We start from the raw sequence: 24,113 nt of genomic DNA, 5'->3' as shown, positions 1-24,113 counted from the left end.
ACAGTAAGCTGTGTCTTTTGTAGTAGTTACTTCTTTTCCAGTTTCACTGCCACTGCCCTACTTTCAGGCTGTATTACCTTTTGCTTAGGTGATCCTAACAGCATCCTAACTGGTTCTCCTGCTTCCAGTCCCTTTGTTGCCAATCCTTTCTACCCACTCATGCCAGTTAAATCTTTTAAAGTGTTAGTCACTCAGTCATGTCTGACTCTTGGCGATCCTGTGGACTGTAGCCCACCAGACTCCTCAGACTCCTCCATGGAATTCTACAGGCAAGAATACTGGAGTGGGTAGCCATTCCCTTCTCCAGGGATTCTTTCCGACCCAGGGATCGAACCTGCATCACTTATGTCTCTCGAACTGGCAGGTGAATTCTTCACCACTAGCACCACCTAGGAAGCTCAACTCTAATCATGTGACTTTCGCGTTCACATCCTTTCAGTAATTCCCCAACACCTGTTGAATAAAATTCAATGGCATGGCTCTCAAGCCTTTTCATGATCTAATCCCATCTTAGATTTTATCTCTTACCATTACCCATATGTGGAGAAGGAAATGGCAACCCACTGCAGTATTCTTGCCTGAAAAATTTCATGGACAGAGGAACCTGGCGGGCTGCAGTCCATGGGGTCATAAAGAGTCAGCCACAACTGAGCACATTACCCATAAGACATTACCATTAGCTAGATGTCAGTGTCTCTCTATTCATACTACCTTTTTCTATTCATATAATTTCTTCTAAAAGGCCCCCTTTTTCTGTATCTCTGCTAATTTCTACCTATCCTTAAATGGCCCAGCTACATTGCTCCCTCTGCTGTAAAGCTTTTCTCTAGCTCCCCAGTTAGAGTTAGTTTCTCTTTTATATATTTATTTTTTATGAGAGCTAAAACAGAGCATCGCCTGGGAATGTGCTTGTAGAATGACTCAGATTTTTTTTGTAACTCTATGCATGTCCAAGAATGACAAGTATTGATTTGGGGGTTAGAAGTAACTTTTAGCTAGTAGGAAAATTTGTGGATATGGAATCTCCAAATAATGGCAATCAACTGTTTGTTTGTATCTATAACTGAACTAATGGGTTTCCCTAGTGTGACTCACTGGTAAAGAATCCGACTACCCATGCAGGAGATGAAGGTTTAATCCCTGGGTCGGGAAGATCCCCTGGAGAAGGAAATGGCAACCTGCTCCAGTGTTCTTGCCTGGAAAACCCCATGGCCAGAGGAGCCTGGTGGGCTACAAACCATGGGGTCGCAAAGGAGCTGGGCGTGACTAACTGACTAAAACAACAATGACTGGACTGTTTGGCCTACCTCCAGAACCTCATGTCTAGATGTATACTTGATTTCTTCAGTAGGAAACCTGATGTTTATCTCAAAAACTTTAACATCTTCAGAACAGCACTCATAATACCCTGCCTTCTCCCAGTCGTCCCCATTACTGTAAATGGTAAATGACTCTGCCTTTCCTTCAGTTAGTCAGACCAAATATCTTAAGAATCATTCTTGATTCTTCCCTTTTCCTTATATCTTCATCTTGTTCACCTCATATCTGGTCCTTCAGCAAGTACCATCATTTTTATCTCCAAAATATATATTTAGTCCAGCTACTCTCATTCTGTTTCCACCGTAACTCACTCGCACAGCAGTAGCTTCTGCCGGCTGCCTCCAGTCATTTCTCAACACCCTAGTAGCGAGGCTTTTTAAAAGCAAATCGCCAGCTTGTCTAAAACCAACATTTTAGTAGTTTTTGCATTTAAAATCTAAACTTTTTTTCCTGTAGGCTCAGCAGCTGCTTTTCTTTCTAAGCAAACTTGAGTCAGCTTCCTCTCATTTGCTACCTTCACAGTAATCCTTTGCACTTCCTCATGCTCTTTCAGAACCCAGTGCTGCAAACTTGACCCACTGTTCTAATCAGCCTTTAGATCTAACTTTGAAACTCACCCTCCTAGAAAATACTTTCCTAATCACCCTATTTGAAATAGGCATCCCCTTCTATTTTCTGTCTCAGTCTTTCGTGTTTCCTTTGTTATAGTTTGTAAATTGTTTATTAACTTCTCCATTTACTTTTGCTCCGGGTTTTCTTTTCTCTTATAAGCCATTCTATCAGATGGCAAACAGTGACTGGCATATTAGAGCCTTTGGTAACTATTTGTTAAATTAAATGCTGAATGATCTAAAATGATATCTTACTGTTTAGCTGGATGGTCTAATCTGTTATTGAGCTAAATAAATTTGTCTTTTAAGATACTGTCAATAGGATTATGTCTTTTATTCATAGGTAGTGGTTTTGCCCTATTATCTCAGGTATTACTAAAGTTATGTAACATCTATAGGATTTTCTTTTTCCCTTTAAGTTGCTAATGTTTTAAGCCTTGAATACTCATTTAATTTAAAAATTCTGAGTGATAGTAAAACAAATATCCCTGATTTTACAAAAAAAAAAAAAAAATCTTGAGATTCAGAGAGATTGACTTATTCAAGGTCATAGAGCAAAGGCATTTCAAAGGCAAAACAATATCCTGATTTCTAGCTTAAGAACTCACTGTTATTTCCATTATACCGCTCTGGTTTTGATAGCATGTTCCAGGATATTACACTGCATTCAGAGAACAAATCTAATTTTCTCAGTGAGTTACAACTTTATTGCTTTTAAATTTTACTTTTAAAAGTCAGAAGTTTTTGCTGAAACTTATAATGACCTTTACAGCAGCTCCAGAGTTTTGCCTTCATTTGTTTGGTCATGTGACAGGACTTTTTCATCCTGTCATTTTCTTCTGCCAGAGGTGCTGCAGAGAAGACCTTTAATAGTTGTGACAGAAAAGACCTTTAACAGTTGTGTTCATCTCAGATACCAAGAGCAGCAGTAAACCCTCTGAGTACTTGTTTTTGTTGCACTTCAGCATTATTGGGTAATGTACTACTTTTCAAGGTTGTGAAAGCCTTGAAAGCATTTTAAAATTAGTATTTTTCAAACAAAATCAAGAGATGTGAGGAGTTGGTGTTGCTTGACAAGTTTTTTTTGTTGTTGTTTGGGTGGAGGGGAGTTGGTAGTTAATTTGTGTTTGTTTGGTTTGGTTTTTTTGGCCACACCATGCAGCTTGTGGGATATTCGTTCCCCAACCAGGGATTGAACCTGGGCCCTTGGCAGTGAAAGCATGGAGTCCTAACCCCAGAGATTTCCTGACTAGTTTTTTGCTCTATTTTCTCTCCAACTGTGCTAGTAGTTTGGAGAGAAACTACTCTCAGATCATCTCAGAAACTACTTTCTCAGATCCATCTGAGAAAGAACTACATGGATATGTGTCCACTGTATCACCTGTAATCCTTATCTCAGTACCCATCTGATATAAAACCTTAAAAACCAATGCTGTATTTAGTGTTTCAAAAATTAACTCTAGCATAACTTGGCCATGTGATTGGTGTTGCGTATCATTTATAAAAGTAGCTTTGAGCATCCTTGATGTTCTAGGTTCAACAAAAAGATGTTTTAGAATTCCTGACGAGGGTTTAGTTTTGGCTAGCTGTTCAGAAGGCACAGGATCTCTGTGTGCTCCCCTATTCACCTCTGCAACCCCATGGACCGTAGCCCGCCAGCCGCCGCTGTCCATGGGATTCTCCAAGCAAGAATACTGGAGTGGGTTGCCATTCTCTTCCAGGGGATCTTCCTGACCCAGGGACAGAACCACATCTCTTGCATTTCCTGCATTGGTAGGCACATTCTTTACTTCTGCAACACCTGGGAAGCCTGTGCAAGAATCTTTATCCTAAAGGAAATATCTCAAGATATATAGCAAGATTTTTGCAAATTTGATTTTTAGGCCATATTTATAAGATTATTCTTCTAGCTTTTAAGAGTTTAAAATTGAGGTTGAATTTAAAAGCAAGTTGATAAATTACTGTGAGTGAAGCTGTGTACTGTAACGTTTAGCTTATGTAATTGATAGTGCACAGCATTTGACAGAAAGAAGCACACAGTTTGTGTTTTTAAATAAATGACAAGAAATTGTTCTACCTTGAATGTGTATCAGCACTCTTCCTAACTAAAACTAAGAAACTGACCAAGTCTTGTCCACTGAATGAGATAATGCATGTGATTGGCACATGGCAAATGTTGTTGTTGTTCACTGGCTCAGTCATGTCCGACTCTTTGCGACCACATGGACTGCAGCAAGCCAGGCTTCCCTGTCCATCACCATCTCCCGGAAGTTGATCAAACCCATGTCCATCGAGTGGGTGATGCCATCCAGCCATCTCATCCTCTGTCCTCCCCTTCTCCTCCTGCCCTCAATCTTTCCCAGCATCAGGGTCTTTTCCAGGGAGTCAGCTCTTCACTTCAGGTGGCCAAAGAATTGGAGCTAAAATTTAGCTTCAGCGTCAGTCCTTCCAATGAATATTCAGGATTTATTTCCTTTAGAATTGATTGGTTTGGTCTCCTTGCAGTCCAGGGGACTCTCCAGAGTCTTCTCCAACACCACAGTTCAAAAGTATCAATTCTTCTACTCTCGGCCTTCTTTATGGTCCAACTGTCACATCCATACGTGACTACTGGAAAAACCATAGCTTTGACTATACAGACCTTTGTCGGCAAAGTAATGTCTCTGCTTTTTAATATGCTGTCTATGTTTGTCATAGCTTTTCTTCCAAGGAGCAGACGTCTTTAAATTTCATGGCTGCAGTCACCATCTGCAGTGATTTTGGAGCCCCCAAAAATAAAGTCTGTTGCTGTTTCCATTGTTTCCCCATCTATTTGCCATGAAGTGACAAGACATGGCAAATACTTGGAAGTTTCTAGGTCTGTCAGCTAAAGTTGTTATCTGTTGAGTTTCCATGATGTCTTGCTTTTTTTTTTTTTAATCATGGACATACTTGTACTTCCCAGTATGCAAAGTATAATTTCTTGCCAAGCAAATTGAGACTGCAGTGAAGTAGTAACTTATCCAGGGTGATAGACATTGGGGATTCAACCGTGATCTCAGCTTTCCTTCAGAACACACACTGTTCTCCTTTTAGAGGCCGGGGATGGGGAGGTGGGGAGCCAGGGCAGAGTATACCTTTTGTCTGGCTTTTTTTCTGAGCTATACCTGTCTTCCTTTGCTGGGGTCTAAGCTTTGTGAGGACAGGGATTGTGCCTCACTTGTCTCATTTCAAGGCTTTAACAGCCCTGCTTATCACTCTGCTGGGCTCATTTAATGGATACTGAGTGAATGAACTCGAGTGAATATTGTGTAATCTTTTTTAGAATACAGACTATAAGCAGCTTTTTAAGAAAAAAGATAGTACAACATGTCTCTCAAGCAAGCCTGGACTATTTCTAGCTTGTGAGAGGCTATATTTACTCATCATTTGTATTCTGTTAACTTCCCAAAAGAATTTGTGTCTGCAGCATTGGGCCCATTGGATACATGTACAGTTTTGTTTTGTTTTTTAAGTTTTTTATTTTTTAAATTTTAATATCTTTAATTCTTGCATGCGTTCCCAAACATGAACCCCCCTCCCACCTCCCTCCCCATAACATCTCTCTGGGTCATCCCCGTGCACCAGCCCCAAGCATGCTGCATCCTGCGTCAGACATAGACTGGCGATTCAATTCTTACATGATAGTATACATGTTAGAATGTCATTCTCCCAAATCATCCCACCCTCTCCCTCTCCCTCTGAGTCCAAAGGTCCGTTATAGACATCTGTGTCTCTTTCCCTGTCTTGCATACAGGGTCGTCATTGCCATCTTCCTAAATTCCATATATATGTGTTAGTATACTGTATTGGTGTTTTTCTTTCTGGCTTACTTCACTCTGTATAATCGGCTCCAGTTTCATCCATCTCATCAGAACTGATTCAAATGAATTCTTTTTAACGGCTGAGTAATACTCCATTGTGTATATGTACCACAGCTTTCTTATCCATTCATCTGCTGATGGACATCTAGGTTGTTTCCATGTCCTGGCTATTATAAACAGTGCTGCGATGAACATTGGGGTACATGTGTCTCTTTCAATTCTGGTTTCCTCTGTGTGTATGCCCAGAAGTGGGATTGCTGGGTCATAAGGTAGTTCTATTTGCAATTTTTTAAGGAATCTCCACACTGTTCTCCATAGTGGCTGTACTAGTTTGCATTCCCACCAACAGGGTAGGAGGGTTCCCTTTTCTCCACACCCTCTCCAGCATTTATTGCTTGCAGATTTTTGGATCGCAGCCATTCTGACTGGTGTGAAGTGGTACCTCATTGTGGTTTTGATTTGCATTTCTCTAATAATGAGTGATGTTGAGCATCTTTTCATGTGTTTGTTAGCCATCCGTATGTCTTCTTTGGAGAAATGTCTATTTAGTTCTTTGGCCCATTTTTTGATTGGGTCGTTTATTTTTCTGGAATTGAGCTGCAGAAGTTGCTTGTATATTTTTGAGATTAGTTGTTTGTCAGTTGCTTCATTTGCTATTATTTTCTCCCATTCAGAAGGCTGTCTTTTCACCTTGCTTATATTTTCCTTTGTTGTGCAGAAGCTTTTAATTTTAATTAGATCCCATTTGTTTATTTTTGCTTTTATTTCCAGAATTCTGGGAGGTGGATCATAGAGGATCCTGCTGTGATTTATGTCTGAGAGTGTTTTGCCTATGTTCTCCTCTAGGAGTTTTATAGTTTCTGATCTTACATTTAGATCTTTAATCCATTTTGAGTTTATTTTTGTGTGCGGTGTTAGAAAGTGATCTAGTTTCATTCTTTTACAAGTGGTTGACCAGTTTTCCCAGCACCACTTGTTAAAGAGATTGTCTTTACTCCATTGTATATTCTTGCCTCCTTTGTCAAAGATAAGGTGTCCATATGTGTGTGGATTTATCTCTGGGCTTTCTGTTTTGTTCCATTGATCTATATGTCCGTCTTTGTGCCAGTACCATACTGTCTTGATGACTGTGGCTTCAGGCTGTAGAGCCTGAAGTCAGGCAAGTTGATTCCTCCAGTTCCATTCTTCTTTCTCAAGATTGCTTTGGCTATTCGAGGTTTTTTGTATTTCCATACAAATCTTGAAATTATTTGTTCTAGTTCTGTGAAAAATGTGGCTGGTAGCTTGATAGGGATTGCATTGAATTTGTAAATTGCTTTGGGCGTATACTCATTTTCACTATATTGATTCTTCTGATCCATGAACATGGTATATTTCTCCATCTATTAGTGTCCTCTTTGATTTCTTTCATCAGTGTTTTATAGTTTTCTATATATAGGTCTTTAGTTTCTTTAGGTAGATATATTCCTAAGTATTTTATTCTTTTCGTTGCAATGGTGAATGGAATTGTTTCCTTCATGTACAGTTTTTTAAGGCTCTTGACCACCAGAACTTAACATTCATTTTGAGCTTGCTAATATGAAAAATGACTTGAATGCTGGAACATAGGATGAAGATATGGGCCTTCGTAGCTTTGGAGAGGAAAGGATATTGAAGGAAAGAAACTGTTTCTTGAACGTGTAAAGTATGCTTTCGCATGTTCTCTCATTTACTTTAGCAAGAAACCTATACAAGACAAATTACATATTTTCTACATATTTACAGATGAAGTTGAGGATTAAGTCAAGGAAAATGTTTAAAATCACAGTGATTAAATATAGAAGTTGGACCTTAATCCCAGGTTGTCCACTCCAAACCCCATAGACTTTTCATATTTCACTTTTTTTGATAGTTAGTAGACTACCCTTTTAGTTTTGAAAGTTAAGTTTCCAAGTAATTTGAAGTCATGGGTTTTACATTTTGTGACTAAAAATAAAAATTTACATAATTAAGTGAAAATCAGTTCAGTCTCTCAGTCGTGTCCGACTCTTTGCGACCCCATGAATCGCAGCACGCCAGGCCTCCCTGTCTATCACCAACTCCCAGAGTTCACTCAGACTCACGTCCATCGAGTCAGTGATGCCATCTAGTCATCTCATCCTCTGTCGTCCCCTTCTCCTCCTGCCCCCAGTCCCTCCCACCATCAGAGTCTTTTCCAGTGAGTCAACTCTTCACGTGAGGTAGCCAAAGTACTGGAGTTTCAGCTTCAGCATCATTCCTTCCAAAGAACACCCAGGACTGATCTCCTTCAGAATGGACTGGTTGGATCTCCTTGCAGTCCAAGGGACTCTCAAGAGTCTTCTCCAACACCACAGTTCAAAAGCTTCAATTCTTCGGCACTCAGCTTTCTTCACAGTCCAACTCTCACATCCATACATGACCACAGGAAAAACCATAGCCTTGACTAGATGGACCTTTGTTGGCAAAGTAATGTCTCTGCTTTTGAATATGCTATCTAGGTTGGCCATAACTTTCCTTCCAAGGAGTAATAGGAGTGTCAAATGTTAAACCTTATATATGTTTATTGTAGCATTAGATTCTTTTTAAAAAATATTTATGTGTTTATTCAGCTGCATCAGGTCTTTGCTGGGCCACGTGGGGTCTTTTGTTGCTGAGCATGGACTGTAGTTGTGGCGCACAGGCGCTCTAGTAAGGACTCGGTTGTTTAGCGGCCCATTGGAGCTTAGTTTCCTGACCAGCGATTGGAACCAAGTCCCCTGCATTACAAGACAGATTCTTAACCATTGGACCACCAGGGAAGTCCCAGCTATGGGTTCTTTTGATATTTAGAATCAATTTAACAAATATGTAAAGGTCACACAAATGGAGTAGAAGTCTATTATTAAGCATACCTTCTTATTCTGAACTTTATCACTCCCAGAGGGCAGATTTCTTTCATATGTCTGTGTCCCTGAGGCCCCTAGCCCAGTGCCTTGTACTAAAAAGTACTTAGTGTGTAAAGAATTGTATGAAATTAATAAATTGGAAACTAATGTGAAGAACTTTTTTTCCTTGAAATAATTGTTATTAAATAAGACCCTTCTCCCTTGCTGTGTGGCCCCCTCCTCCCTTTTATTTTCCTGATTGTCAGCTGGGTGTTTTCATTCTGCATTATCACCCTCCCAAGACACACACACCATGCGTTCTTTTGCTAATGTATTTTTAAGAAAGATCTGGGCTGGGATTTGAGGAAATGTATTAATATTAAGGCTGACATGGCACTGTCTACAAGTTTATCCACATAAGAAATTTTATTTTCTGTTACTGGTTGATTTTCACCAAATTTGAAGGATATTTTGGAGTGGTCTAATTTAAAGTATAGGTTGGATGCTATATATAAAATTAACTTGGATTGGCCCTAGAGGGAAACACCTCAGAATTTTCCAGAGAATTTTAAACCTGGGGCACAGAGAGAAGCTGATGTAATTCTAATCTGTAGAAGCGACATTGCATATATTAAGGCTCCATGACTAGAGAAACTACTTTCATGTAAAACTGAGCATGGAAGTATTATTTGATTTGAAGTGTTAGTTTGTGATTAGTTCTTTTCATGTGAGCAAATCTACATAATACATTTTTATTTATTGTTGTTGTTTAGTCACTAAAGTCGTGTCCATCTCTTTTGTGACCCCCATGGACTATAGCCCACCAGGCTCCTCTGTCCATGGAATTTCCCGGGCAAGAAGACTAGAGTGGATTGCCATTTCCTTCCCCAAGGAATCTTCCTGACCCAGGATCATACCTGTCTTCTGCATTGGCAGGTGGATTCTTTATCACTGAGCCACTAGGGAAGCCTTCATGCTTCTATTTAGGGATTTACTAATTTAAATGTGGTTAATGCTTTTCTGGATTACAGGGAAGGTGTGGTCAGACATTCTGGAGAGCTAAGTCAAGTAGGCATTAAGCACTGCTGTTAATAAAGCTAGTGGATGTGACAGAATTCCAGTAGAACCCTAAAGGATGATACCTCAAGGTGTTGCCTTCAATATGTCAGCAAATCCGGAAGACCCAGCAGTGGCCACAGGACCAGAAGAGGTCAGTCCTCATCCCAACTCCAAAGAAGAGTAGTACTAAAGAATGTGCTAGCCATCAGACAGTTACACTCATCTCCCATACTAGTAAGGTCATGCTTAAAATCTTGCTTACTAGGCTCAGTGTTATGCCATCCAGGAACTTCCAGATGTCCAAGCTCGGTTTAGAAAAGGAAGACGAACCAGAGATCCAGTTGCCAACATTCGCTGGATCATAGAGAAAACAAGGGAATTCCAGAAAAACATTGACTACGCCAAAGCCTTTGACTGTGTGGATCATAATAAACTGTGAAAAGCTCTTAAAGAGATGGGAATACCAGACCATCTTACTTGTCTCCTGAGAAACATGTATGTGGGCCAAGAAGCAACGGTTAGAACCCTGCATGGAACAGCTGACTGGTTCAAGATTGAGAAGGAGTGCCACCCGGCTGTCTGCTGTCACCCTGTTAGTTTAACCTATACGCTGAGCACATCATGAGAAATGCCGGGCTGTATGAGTTACAAGCTGGAATCAAGACGGGCGGGAGAAACAACCACCACCTCAGATATGCAGGTGATACCACTCTAATGGCAGAAAGCAAAGAGGAACTAAAGAGCCTCTTGATGAGGTTGAATGAGGTGAGTGCAAGAGCTGGCTTAAAACTCATTATTAAAAACTAAGATCATGGCATCTGACCCCATTACTTCATGGCAAACAGAAGGGGAAAAGGTGGAAGTAGTGACAGATTTCCTCTCTTGGGCTCTAAAGTCATTGTGGATGGTGACTGCAGCCATGAAATCAGAAGATGTTTGCTTCTTGGCAGGAAGGCTATGGCAAACCTAGAAAGTGTGTTGAAAAGCAGAGACATTACTGTTCTGACAAAGGTCAATATAGTCAAGGCTGTAGTCTTCTCAGTGGTCATGTACAGTTGTGATAGCTGGACTGTAAAGAAGGCAGAGTGCAAAAGAATTGATGTCCTGTGGTGCTGGTAGAGACTCCTGAGCGTCCTTTGGACAGCAGGAAGATCAAACCAGTCAATCTTATGGGAAATCAACCCTGAATACTCATTGGAAGGACTGATGCTGAATTTGAAATTCCAGTATTTTGGTCATCTGATGTAAATAGCTAATTCATTGGAAAAGTCCCTGATGCTAACAAAGATTGAAGGCAGAAGGAGAAGAGGGCGTCAGAGAATGAGATGGCTGGATGGCATCACCGATACACTGAACATAAATTTGGGCAATCTTTGGGAGATGGTGAGGGACAGAGAGGCCTGGCGTGCTGCAGTCCATGGGGTCGCAGAGTCAAACACGACTGGGCAGCTGAACAACAACAATGCTTTTCCAGGACAAGGCCTTCTTGACCAGTGGTAGCAGAATACGAGACCAGATTAGTGCTATTGGTGGTGGGTAAGAGAGGCACAACCACAATAGTGTACCCTTTCTTCCTGCTGTTGACTTTTCTTCAGGATAGGAGGCTTTTTATCAGTATTTCATGATACCAGGCACTTGCAGGGAGTTGTTGATGACTTTTGGAGTCCCAGTAATTATGAAGCCTATATAAAGCCCAAGAGACAGTGGAAAATTGGAAAATCTGCGAAGACCAGAAGGAACAGCTGCAGTTCTAGCCACTATACAAGTCGATGTTGCAGAGAAGGAAGGAAAATCAGCAGGGGTTGGAGCGTGGGACCACCTTTGGCTTGCTGACCATTGGAAGCCGATAAAATGGACACTGAGCGTTCCTGACCACTGACTGAGGACTTCTGACTGTTCAAAAGGAGAGATGGTTTCATCTGTGATTTGGGTGGCTCTGAACATGTTTGCAGTTGTCTCAAAGGAATTTCCTTTAACTGTTTAGTGGTTTTTTAATAGTTTTTAACCACTTAATTTCACCTTTTTACAGTTAGTATATAAATTGTTGTTATTGCTTAGTCCCTAAGTCGTGTCCAGCTCTTTTTGTGACCCCATGGACTTGTTGCCTGCCAGGCTCCTCTGTCCATGGGATTTCCCAGGCAAGAATACTGGAGTGGGTTGCTAGTTCCTTCTTCAGGGGATCTTCCCAACCCAGGAATTGAACCTGTCTCCTGCATTGGCAGGTGGGTTCTTTACTACTGAATCACCAAGGAGGCCCAGTATATAAAATGACTCAATTTAGTCATTTACATGAGTAAAATGGAAGTATTATAAGTGACTATGATAGTTTCCTGAAAGGATTAGTTAAATGAAGCTTCACGTATATGAGGCTTGTGAGCTGCCAAGTAAAAAGATGGGGAACTGTGTGGACTTGAAGCTGTGAGACTGTTCAGGTGGAGTAAAGCTTACATAGAAAGGTGAGGATGACCCCAGAAAACCTGAAAAAATAAGTTTGGCTAGAGAGAGGACGGTCTGAAATAAATGGCACTTGAGAATTTACAGGTAAGGTGGTGATACTGGAAAGTATTGATAGAATTAAATGAAAGTTTTATATTCCTGATGTGGATATGGCTGTAAGTCCAAGTCCCTCTCTAGGGTTTCTGACCATTCTCTATGCACTGTCTCCTCCACCCCACCTCATCCCTGCCCCCCAGTATACATAAACAAATGAGAACGGATAGCATTAAAGGAGCAGAGCAGCACAGAAGAAAGAAAACCAAACCAAGAGTAAGGACACCTCGTTTCAGCATTAGCCGTCTGCCTATAACAAGTTGCTCAAAACTCAGCAGAATAAATTTGGATTAACTAGGAATTTAATCAAGTAAAAGACAGCTTTTTTGATTTTTCTGCTGTAAATCTTGTCTCTTTTTTCCAACTGCATATCCCTGATAATTTAGCACAAATGTAGGTAATGTCACATTAGGAAACCTTTGCACGCTCATACTGTTTTCTTGACTATAGCTCTGCTATAATAAGTAATTGATGAAAGTTCTGCAAGAACTGAGAATAAAGCAATTGAAACTAGTATATTGATTATTAACTTATTGTGTTGAATATGAGAAGAATGGGCAAGTGAAAAGAAGTAGTAGGATCCAGAAAGAAGAGATTAGAATATAGATTCCTGGTCCTTTTCTTCAGGGTCCTGAATCTAAGTACATTTCTGGCGATGGGGCTCAGAAATGCTTAAAAAAAAAAAACAAAACTAGTGATTCTGATTAAAAGTTAGGATTGGTGTTCACAGACTTCATTCTACTCATGAAAATCTCTCAGTGCTATTATTTTGTTTTAGAGATGTTGGGAAAGCTGAGATAGCCGTTTTAAACTGTGGCATTGGGTTAGCAAAGCTTCTAAATCCTAGAATAGTATAGCCATTTGATTGTAGGATTACAGGGGACATTAGAGATTATCTAATACAAAGACCAATGAACTATGGTCCTTGGACCAAATATGGCCCTCCACCTATGTTTATAAAATTCCTTGGGACACAGGTACACTCATTTGTTCATGTATCATCTCTGGCTGTTTTTGTGCTAGCAGAGTTTTGTGTTGTAACAGAGACTGCACGGCTCATAAAGCCTAAAATATTTTCTGTTTGGCCCTTTACCAAAAACGTTCATGGACTTTTGAATAGATCAGACCTATCATTTTTACAGATGTAGAAATAATACTCAAAGATAATGAAATACTCCGAGTACACAACCAGTTGGTGGTCAGAGTGCAAGTACCATTTAGTTCTTGCTTCCATTCCATTATTTTTTGTTGGAGGTACTGATGCCTAGGTGAAATCAGAATATAAGTTTGTGGTACAAATTTCGCTTATAAGTTCATTCTTTTTTACACTACACGTTCCTAGAAATGGTAGTCTGACACATCTTAGATGACACAGCTGTATAAAAGTCTTTTTAGTTTTGGTTGGGGTAGAATTTGATCACTGATTCTATTTCCTGAGTATAGATCTTTGATTTGATCTGCTGGGCAGTTTGGTAACAGCATCCATTTTTGTTGCTATGCAGCCAAATGGACGGACCATTGAAGTGGCTGAGGAAGAAGTTGTCCGAACTCCTCGAAATGTAACAGCAAAGCAGCCAGTAGAGACAGACAAGAAAAACGAAAAGGTAAGTTTGGGAGCCTATGACATTAGGCTCTGAATAAAGAGAGTGACATACAAAATGTTACATATACACCCCGCCACCCCCCCATTTAAGGAAGACTAAAAATGTGAGCTTATCGTAGTGGATGGATAGGTAGTGAAGGTTTAAGTAAGTTTTGTGTTTCTAAGGAAGGATGTATCACTATGTGTTTCTAAACGTTGCTGTGGCATTATTAAGCATTCTGCCAAAGACAACTTATTCATGACTTGAACATCTTTTGTATGAATAAGGTTCCAGATATGTTACATATTTCTTACAGGAAAACAAAATTGTGTTACCTTTGCTAACAGTGCACATCTGACTAAAAAGCTTGACAAAATTGTCCTATTGTAGTGTTAAAGTAGATTTCTTTTGTGATAGCAGCATAATCATCTGTTTACTAGATACAATTTGACTTTGTTTAACAAAGGAAAATGTTCTATACTCAGGTCATTATTAAAAGATTTGGGTGTGTACTGTTAAATTTTCAAATAAGACAGTGTATACCCCATAAATGATAGATCCCTGGGATTTTATTCATTTTCTAGTTGCCAGTGTTAGAACTGACGCATTTTTATTTGACTTAATTTAGCTTGTAAGTAGGCAAAATGTACAAGAAACTTAACAATGGTACCTCCTGCTGTGGGCAAGAGACTTCTTATTTAATTCCTTTTGGTATATTAAAAACTATATACATGACCAGTGGCATAACAACAGAAGAGATGAACTTGTGTGCCAGCTTTTGCAGATTTCTTATAATATGAGGGCTACCATATTAGAAGCTGCTGTCTCCTCTTGGCACTCTCTTATTACTACCAAACTTCTTGAAAATTTAAAAAAAAAAACTGCACACACATGCACACCCTTTTCTTTTCTTTTCTTTTCTTTTTTTTTTTTTTTAAACCCTGTGCATACGTAACTCCTTTTCAGGGGAAAGCAAACAAAAAAGCAGCCACAGATAAGTAAGTAGTTTCTAGAAACCAAGGTACTGCAGCTCCTGCCCCATGGAATCATGGTGTAAAGTGGTTGATACAGTTTCTTAACGCTTGTAATTTCAAAGTAACACTGAAGAACTGGTGAGATCAATTCTGCCCCTGTAATCCAGTGAAATTGGTCTAGGGCCAAGATAACTGCAGGTAGGATAGCTTAAAATGAAGGATGGTTGTGGGAAAGAATGATATATGCCTGACTTGTCCTTTGGCAGTAAAATAAGTAGAAAATTACTGGTATTAACAAATAAGCATACAGTTTAGGAATTGTGAATTTACACTGTGAATATTTTATATGTTTAATATAGCTTTATAGATTTATACTTCTTGCATGTAATGTTTCCTTATTCCTGGGCTTTCTCTCTACTAGTGAACGTTTTATACCTTACTCCTGCTTCTACTCCCTGAATTATCCTGAAAAATCTGTAGTTGGAATAATTTATCAGCTACCATTTGTCTCTGATTAATCACATATAGATTGTATGTATCAGGATGTAAAACCACAGGATGATTAAAATCATTCTGAAATATCTTATGTTAGAAAATAATTGTAATAGTTGACATTTGTTAAGTATCTATAATGTGGCCGGCACTGTGCAAGATGAGGTAAATGTATTTACTCAAATAGAAGGAACAACTTATTGAGTGCTCACTGAGTGTACTTTTAAGACTTTCTAGAATATATATACATGTTACTTTAGTTATCCTTATAAGAACACTAAGGAGGTGGTATTATACCTATCTTAAAAATAAGAAACCTGAGGTTTAAGTTACCTAAGCTATTACAAGTATAGTCAGACCCATCTTGACTCCAAAGTCTATGCTTTATACTGCTTTGTATTATTTCTAATCCTTTCAAAAACTCCTCCAGGCAAATAGTATTAGCCCCATTTACAGATAAGCGCTCTGAAGTATAGAGGAATTTTATGACTTTTCTTGATTTCGTGTATATTAACAGTTTCTGAACTAGGAATTGAACCCAGCTCATTCTGATGCCAAACCCGTGTACTTTGTGATCACTTGGCAGAACCACCTCCTTTTAGCCACTGTTGCCTTCTCAGTGCAAGGCTTCTGCCTTTGGTTAGTTGCCTATTTGATTTGACTTTTTCCTTAATAATAAACGCTACAACCCATGGCTGGTGTTTCTTTTTTCCACTTTGCGTCTAAAATTTATCCTTTTTAACTTGGTTCAGTCCAGCTCTCTTTTCAGTTAATTTTTTGTGCTGCGTGCTTTTATGTGTTTTAAATGTGGGGTTTTTTCAGATTTCTTGTCTTTTTTTAATAAATAAACATTTTAGATCTATTATGTACCTTAATATATATTATTATATATTTGTTTTTGTCTCAGACCCACACCTTAGGCAACTTGAGAAATACAGTTTGTGCATAAAGCAGTTGGACTCTGTGCAGTGATACTGAATGCCTTGTCTCGTCACTTGTTTGTTGTTGTTACCTAGTCACTGAGTCGCGCTGTGAACCCCTGGGCTGTAGCCTGCTAGGCTCGCTGTCCATGGGACTTCCCAGCCAAGGATACTGGAGTGGGTTGACATTTTCTTCTCCAGGGGATCTTCCTGACCCAGGGTTCAAACCTGCATCTCCTGCATTAGCAGGTGTATTCTTTACCACTAAGCCACCAGGGAAGCCCATCACTTGAGTAAGCCTTATAGATAAAACTTTGTCTAGAAAGCAGATAAGACGAGCTACAGATCTTGAGGGCATAAAGCGAGCCAAGCCACCAGGTTTTCATTTGGGTCAGTGCTTGACCCAAAAGTGCTTGAAGGCCAGTGCTTCATTGATGCTGGTCTCTAATAGAATATGCATTGGTCCATTAGCCGGGCTGAATGTATTGTGCTACTAGATGCTGAAAGGGAGTAAAGAAAAATAGAAGATGTACTTACCCTCAGAGAGATTACAGCCTTGTTCAGGAAAGGCAAACGTAAGAGAAGGTATCAGGTAAGACCTTGAGTGCCAGGTATTCAGAGAAGGATTATCCTGTTTGGGTAGCCAGAAAAGATTGACTTAATTGGACTGTTGTGGATGGGGATGGTATTTCAGTAAGTAGAAGTGGGGGCCACTTTCGGCAGAGGAGAGAAACAAGTGAACACAGTCATTGTTCGTTGAAACAAAAGAATATATTTAGACATAACTCAAGGGAAAGGCCAATCAAGTTTGACAGGTCAGGGTGGGGTGGGATGTGATAAAAACTTAGATATGTTCAGCAATATTTGTAATGAATGAATCAGCATTCCATCCATGATTGTAAAGGTCTGAATTAAGATAGAAGTATAAAGGTGGTTAGTAAGAAAAATAACAAACGCAAAAGTGTATAACATTTAGTCACCATCAGGTTGTTGAGGACGAAGTCAGTGATTGTCCTACTGAAATATTCATTATAAGTATTAACAGCTTCTTACATTTTGTGATGTACACAATGTACAAAGTATTTCCACATCTCTTAATCCTAAGGTACAGCTCTGGGGAGGAGGGTATGATCTTTTTTTTTTAATACAGCTAATTGAAAAGAGTTTAATGAATTTCCCAGGATCACATAGTAGTAAGGAATGGTCTGTCAATTTCTCTGAAATAGCAGTTCTCAAAGTGTGGTCCATGGACCCCTGGGCAGAGGTTCTGAGGACCTTTTTTGGGTCCCAGAAGACAAAACTGTTTTCCTAATAATTGAAACATTGTCTTTTTTACTCTAATTCTTGCATTAATGGTCCAAAAGCAACAGTGAGCAAAACTATTGACTCTGTAGTACAAAGTCAGTGACACCAAACTAATAGTAGTTGAATTCTTTACAGTAGTCTACTTACAGTGTAAAAAAAAACCTTGTTCCACTAGAAAAGTATCCTTGATGAATCTATAAAAATGATAATTAATTTTATTAAATCTTGACCTCTGAATACATGCCTTTTAATTATTCTGTATGATGAAATGGGAAGTATGCATAAAGTATGCTGTGTACTGAAAAACAGTGGTTGTCTTGAGGAAAAACACCAGTGCAGCTGAGTTGCAGGCTGGACTAGCCACTTAGTTCTTGTTACTCCATTTTCACCTGAGAGAACAAGTAGTAAGCAGGCCATGGTTATTTAGACTCCAGTATTTGTAGAATTTTCTCAAAAATAGTCAGGACACTTCAAGGAAAACAACTGATAGTATTGTTGAAAAACGCTTTGTTTCCAAGTAAAAATTAGAAATTTGGAAAATGTCTACTGCCATGAGCTTAAAAACGTCCCAGTACTTAATGAATTTATGATGAGATCAGTGGTGATGTTAATTTTTTTTAAAGATATTGCATATAATGGAATGCTTTTTAACCTTTTGAGAGATGTATATGCTCTGCTTAGCATAACTCAGCGAATCAGTATTTTCCAAATGCTCAATGATTGCATGTTCTAAAATTAGACAAGTATAAAAGATTCATTTAAGTGCAAGATCAGTGGATTTTAATGTAGTATAGAAAGCTCACTGACGAAGTTTCGACTTCAACATTGCAACAGTTTTTAAGAAACTACGTTTGACAAATTTTGGTGTAATATTTTTTCCTTCTATTTAAAGTCCTTTGTGACTTCTCATTGTTCTTGTTCTACAATCTTGAATATAATCAAAGGCACTGTAGCTCAAGTCTTTTCCTACTTCTCTAAGCTCCAGACACATTGGTTTTCATTCTTTTTTGTTAAATGGCTTTATTCTGAGATATAACTTAGCTCTTTCATGTGTACAATTTTAGTGTGTTTACAGAGTTGTACAGCTGTGACCACAATCTAATCTTTCAACAGTTTCCTCTTCCCAAGAAGAAAACGTGTGCCTGTTTAGCAGTTGCTCCCTGTTTTCCCTGTCCTCCCCTTGCAACTACTAATCTCTGGTGTACTATCAAGAATATCACAATTACACAACATTGTAAAGCAATTATACTTAATTGCTTTACAAATATATTTTTTAATGCAAAAAAAATAGCACTATTATGTAGAAAACTACTGAAAAACTACTCCTTCCAGTTACGTATCTGCATGTACATAGCTATATTTTTTATATGCTTCAATCAAACAACGTATCAAAGTAAATTAACGCAAAAACATATATGCAAATCCAGGGTTTTGTTTTTTTTTAATGGAGCCAGATGCAAAAGATATTTGCACAATGTAAAACATGACATTCTTCTCACTAAAATGTTTGTTTCGGAAAATAAGTTTGTTTATATAGGTACAATTATACAATATATAGTTTATTATACTTTGAAATAAGTTAATTCATATCAAACAAATTTTAAATTTATAATGGTAGATATCAATGGACACAACCCACACAAACAAAGGCTCTTCAATATTCTCAACACGGTTTAAGAGTATAAAAGATTATCCTATGACCAAGACGTGTGAGGAGTAATTAGTGTTTAGAAACCAAAGACAAAATTATTCTGAGGCAGCATAGATTTTATACAAGCATAAACTGTAGCAGCTCTTAGCAAAATAGAGAAAAACCTGCATGCCCAGGGAATTTACATACATTTGTTTTATCTTCCATAATGTATCTTAGAAACTGTAGTTTCAAACCAGGGATTGTCAAACCAAGACCAACTGGTCATATCAGGCTCTCTGCCTATTGTTGAAAGTTTTATTGGAACACAGACAGACTTACTCATTTATATATTGTCTGTGGCTGCTTTTGCAATACAGCAGCAAAGTTGAGTGAGTGCAAAAGAGGTCTTATAGTTTACAAAGCCTGTCTGGTCTCTTTTTTTCTTTTTTCCCCTGAACCCTTGTTTTAAACTCTTAATATAGTCTTTTGGGTTCATTAAAATGTCTTGTTATCTGGAGTGCTTTAATATCATCTGATTCTCTAAGTCTTGGACTCTTTGACCTTCCAGGCTCCCTTGTACCACAGTCTGTAGCTTTGTGATTTGGGTTCCACCTAAGGAATTAATTTTCAAGGCCTTCTTTAAGGTTATCCAAGAGAACCCTCATTTCTGCCTTTAGACTTTTCAGTCTGAATGCCTAACAAACAGTGGAACTGAGACTAGAACCAGGACTACCGCCTTAGCACATTGTTTTTCCATGATGCTGTAGTTCTGTTTGGCAGGAAGTGGTAGGGGGTTCAAAAGTGAAACTGAACTTGTTTTTTAAAGTGCTTAGATTGAAGCAAGAATGGATCACCCAAGTGGAATTAGTTTAGGCTATTGTGCAGGATGAATCACAATTTGGAATCAAGATTGCCAGGAGAAATAGCAGTAACCTCAGATATGCAGATGACACACCACCATTATGGCAGAAAGTGAAGAGGAACTAAAGAGCCTCTTAATAAAGGTGAAACCAGAGAGTGAAAAAGCTGGCTTAAAACTCAACATTCAGAAAACGAAGATCATGGCATCCAGTCCCATCACTTCATGGCAAATAGATGGGGAAACAGTGGAAACAGTGGCAGACTTTATTTTGAGGGGCTCCAGGATCACTGCAGACAGTTACTGCAGCCATGAAATTAAAAGACACTTGCTTCTGGGAAGAAAAGCAATGACAAACCAAGACAACATATTAAAAAGCAGAGACATTACGTTGCCAGCAAAGGTCTGTATAATCAAAGCTGTGGTTTTTCCAGTAGTCATGTGCGGATGTGAGAGCTGCACAATAAAAAGGCTGGTTGCTAGAGAATTGATGCTTTCAGACTGTGGTGCTGGAGAAGACTCCTGAGAGTCTCTTGGACTGCAGGAAGATCAAACCAGTCAATCCTAAAGGAAATCAGTCCTGAATATTCACTGGAAGGACTGATGCTGAAGCTGAAGCTCCAAAACTTTGGCCACCTGATGCAAAGAGTCAAGTCATTGGAAACGACTCTGATGCTGGGGAAGATGGAAGTGTCGGGAGGAGAAAGGGGTGACAGAGGACTGGATGGGTGGATGGCATCACTTACTCAGTGGACATGAGTTTGAGCAAACTCTGGGATATGGTGAAGGACAAGGAAGTCTGGTGTGCTGCAGTTCATAGCGTCACAAAGAGTTGGACAACTGAAAGACTGAACAACAACAAAAAATTGGAAATGGGAGAGCCCAATCTGGGAGCGAGTTAAGGGCTTCTTAAAAGAAGTTCTTAAGAAAGGTTTCTTATAAATTTTCAAGATTATAAGTTGATAACCATGTGGCTTATGCAATGTACCATAACTTATGAGCTAACACCAAATATATTTAAATAATTTAATGGCCTGGTTGGTGAATCAAGTATACAAATAGCTCAGATTTTATTTGAGGGAGCAGTGAAAGTTGGGTAGATAGGGCTGTTTGTAATTCAGTCTTTAGGCCCTTTCATTAATAAGCCGAACATTAATGGAACACTTCTGTGTGCAAAAGACAGCATTGTAGGCTCTAGCAATACAATGGTTGGTAAAACAGGATAAAAAGGTTGATAAAAGAGTCACTGTTCTCATGAAGTTTAGTGGGGAAAACAACTAGAAACAAGCAAGTATAAATGCTGTGAAAGAAAATAACCAGGATGAGAAGAGTTAAAGTGCAAGTTGTGTGCACTTCCTGACACCTGCAACTCTACTCTTCCATTCAGAAAAATGTATCAGGATAGTAGTGGGTGGGGTGATCCTGAGTCTAGTTTAAATCACACCCACTCCTCAAAATGGGGGAAATCAGTTGCAGGCCTCTCTACTTTTAAAAAGGTTTGTGACATTTTTCATAATCTCGTCTTGATTTTGTGTCATCAAGTTACTAAGTTAAATTAAGAACTGCTAGTTTAGATGGAGTAGAGAAATGGAATTCATATGCCTTTTGGGACTTTCATTTTATCCTTTACTATTTAACCAGGCACAGCTCACCTGTATGTTTGAGACAAGTGAGGAAAATAGTGCCAAAATGTTGAGCAGTATAAAATTAGGGACTTGCCATATTTGTTTAGGTAAAAAGTAGATGAAGTTGATCCTGAAGCAATCGTTTTCATACTTTTCAGGTGGCATATGCTAAAACTTTCAAAATAAATTTCACTAACAACTTTTAATTTTGTCAAGTACATTTCTCTCTTTTTTTTTTTTTACTTTATTTTTGGCAACGCCTCATGGCATGCAGATCTTAGTTCCCTGACCAAGGATTAAATGTGCACCCCCTGCCGTGGAAGCATGGCGTCTTAACCACTGGACCACCAGGGAAGGCCCATCAAGTACTTTTTTCCTTCCTGATTTTTTAAAATTAATTTTTATTGGAGTATAGTTGCTTTACAGTGTTGTGTTCGTTTCTGCTGTGTAGCAGAGTGAATCAGTTGTATGTATACATGCAGCCACTCTTTTTTAATGTCCTTCCCATTTAGGTCACCACAAATAGTTGAGCAGCGCTCCCTGTGCTGAACAGTAGGTTCTTGTTAGTTAATAGTAGTGCAGTGTAGTGCAATGTCAATCCCAGTTTGTCCCACTCCCCCCACCTTGGTAACCGTGTTTGTTCTCTACGTCTGTGACTATTTCTGTTCTGCCAATAAGTTCATCTCTGCCATTTTTCTAGATTCCACATGTAAATGATATTGTACAAGTACAGTTTTAAAACCAGTCACCATTGACAGTGGTTTGAAAAGAAAGAAATTTTGATATAATGGAAGCAGAACAAAAATCTCAGAAAAAAGTTTTTGCCATGAGTTAATGAAAAACCTCATGTACCAGCCATTAGTCGGCAGACCAAAACACTGCAGTATCCATTTCTAGCCTTTAGAAAATGCTCAGAATTCCTTTTTTGTGTGCTGTATTTACTTTATCACTCCTAACGTTGCCAAGCAGAGACTTTAGATAATTATAGAGTTGTAAATATTCAGTCAGTTTCCCCAAATTTTAAGGACCAGTTACTTTCCAAGTTAGAGAATAAATTGAATTAAGGGTTACGTTCAGAACCTGGCTACTTCCCTTGTGTGTTAATAGCTAGTTGCAAAATAAAATATCATTTCACTTAAAATTTGTTCAGTATTCTTATGATAGTTTTGATGCAATACAAGTATTAGATTATTCTCCCTAAGTTAATCTTTTTAGCATTAACTGGGCACTGTTCTGCCTTTCTTTATACTTTGCAGTTCTTTAAAATAGCAATATCTGTTAAGAGAGCAGTTAGCCATTTAAATAGATTTGCTTTTGCTGTCAGGGTGTACCTTTTGCCCCTCTGATAAACAATAGCATTTATTTGGGTATTGTCTAATATTAGGAATGTCTATGTTAAGACTGAAAGATGAGCTTAGTAATGGAAGTATCTCTGTGTGTTTTATTTGATTCCCAGCTCATATTTAAGTTCTGTGAATTTAAGAGCAGATTATGTCATCTTAGAACTACTGTAGCATGTGCTTTTAAAGACTGTGCTCTCCAAAAGTATCCACTGGGATGAAGGAAGAAAATATTAGGCTTTCTATTTATACTGCTTTTTTTTTCTTAAGCTTTACTACATGTTTTATATATGGCTAGTCATTCGCACCTTTATTAGGGATATTAAAAGTTATTAATTAGTTAGGGGACAGGAAAGTGTCAGGGATAAAGCAGATGAGGTGGAACTTGAGCCGAGTTAAGAAAAAATAGTGAACATCATTTTAGGATTTGGCCATCAGTGGGGGAGGAGGATACATGGAAAAGGGTACAAAGAAAGTCACCCTAAAGCACCCAGGCTACTGTACTTTATTTTGAGAGAAAATTCATGGTCAGTAGAGTTTGGGCAAAGAGAGGAGTGTTAGAGATGACAGTCCTTTTGGAACCAAATCATTACATGTATGTGAATAAAAGAGTATAAAGTTGAGATTAATTTGTGGAAGGCCTTATATGTCATATAAGGAAGGTAGACTTTATAGATGATACAAAATGGTACGAATTTTGTAATGAGAATATAAATTAATTGGACTGGTATAAATAATATTGGGAAGTGAGCAATGGCAGGGAAGCCCTTGAAGATAAGAATTTCTCCTTATGTCTCATTTACATGTCTGTTTTTCATATTAGTTTATTACAGTACAGTTTCCACTAGTAGAAAGTTTTATTTAGCTATATATATTGAGCTCCTGAAACAATGTCTGACACATGGTAGGTATTTAATAAATCTTGATTTGCGTGAATACCATTCAAGAGAAGCTACTTTAATAATTCACCCAGCTCAGTGGTGAAGCTTACAACAATGTTGGGGGAGGGGGAACTATGGGTAACAGGCAGAACTTACATTCTCAGTTTTCCTTCAACTGTTAGCTGTAGTGGAGCTGATGAGAAGTAAAAGATTCACCTTACTAGGATGGCTGAGTCAATTAGTGTGTGAACCTGT

At 38.7% G+C, this 24,113-nt stretch overlaps 1 protein-coding gene across 3 annotated transcripts in view; it reads left to right on the top strand.

The window, feature by feature from the left end:
- The window catches only part of MTDH (metadherin), a 59,542-nt gene that overhangs the window by 4,516 nt on the left and 30,913 nt on the right, over nucleotides 1-24,113 (top strand). For all 3 annotated transcript variants that reach the window (XM_027973195.3, XM_015097912.4, XM_027973194.3), the window contains exon 2: nucleotides 13,749-13,850. In XM_027973195.3, coding sequence (XP_027828996.1) covers nucleotides 13,749-13,850 — 102 coding nt within the window. The remainder of the gene's footprint in view (nucleotides 1-13,748; nucleotides 13,851-24,113) is intronic.

This window comes from Ovis aries, chromosome 9, assembly GCF_016772045.2.
Source record: "Ovis aries strain OAR_USU_Benz2616 breed Rambouillet chromosome 9, ARS-UI_Ramb_v3.0, whole genome shotgun sequence".
NCBI classification, from domain to species: domain Eukaryota; kingdom Metazoa; phylum Chordata; class Mammalia; order Artiodactyla; family Bovidae; genus Ovis; species Ovis aries.
The sequence above is the reverse complement of the archived record's forward strand: the minus strand, read 5'-3'. Positions and strand labels throughout refer to the sequence as shown.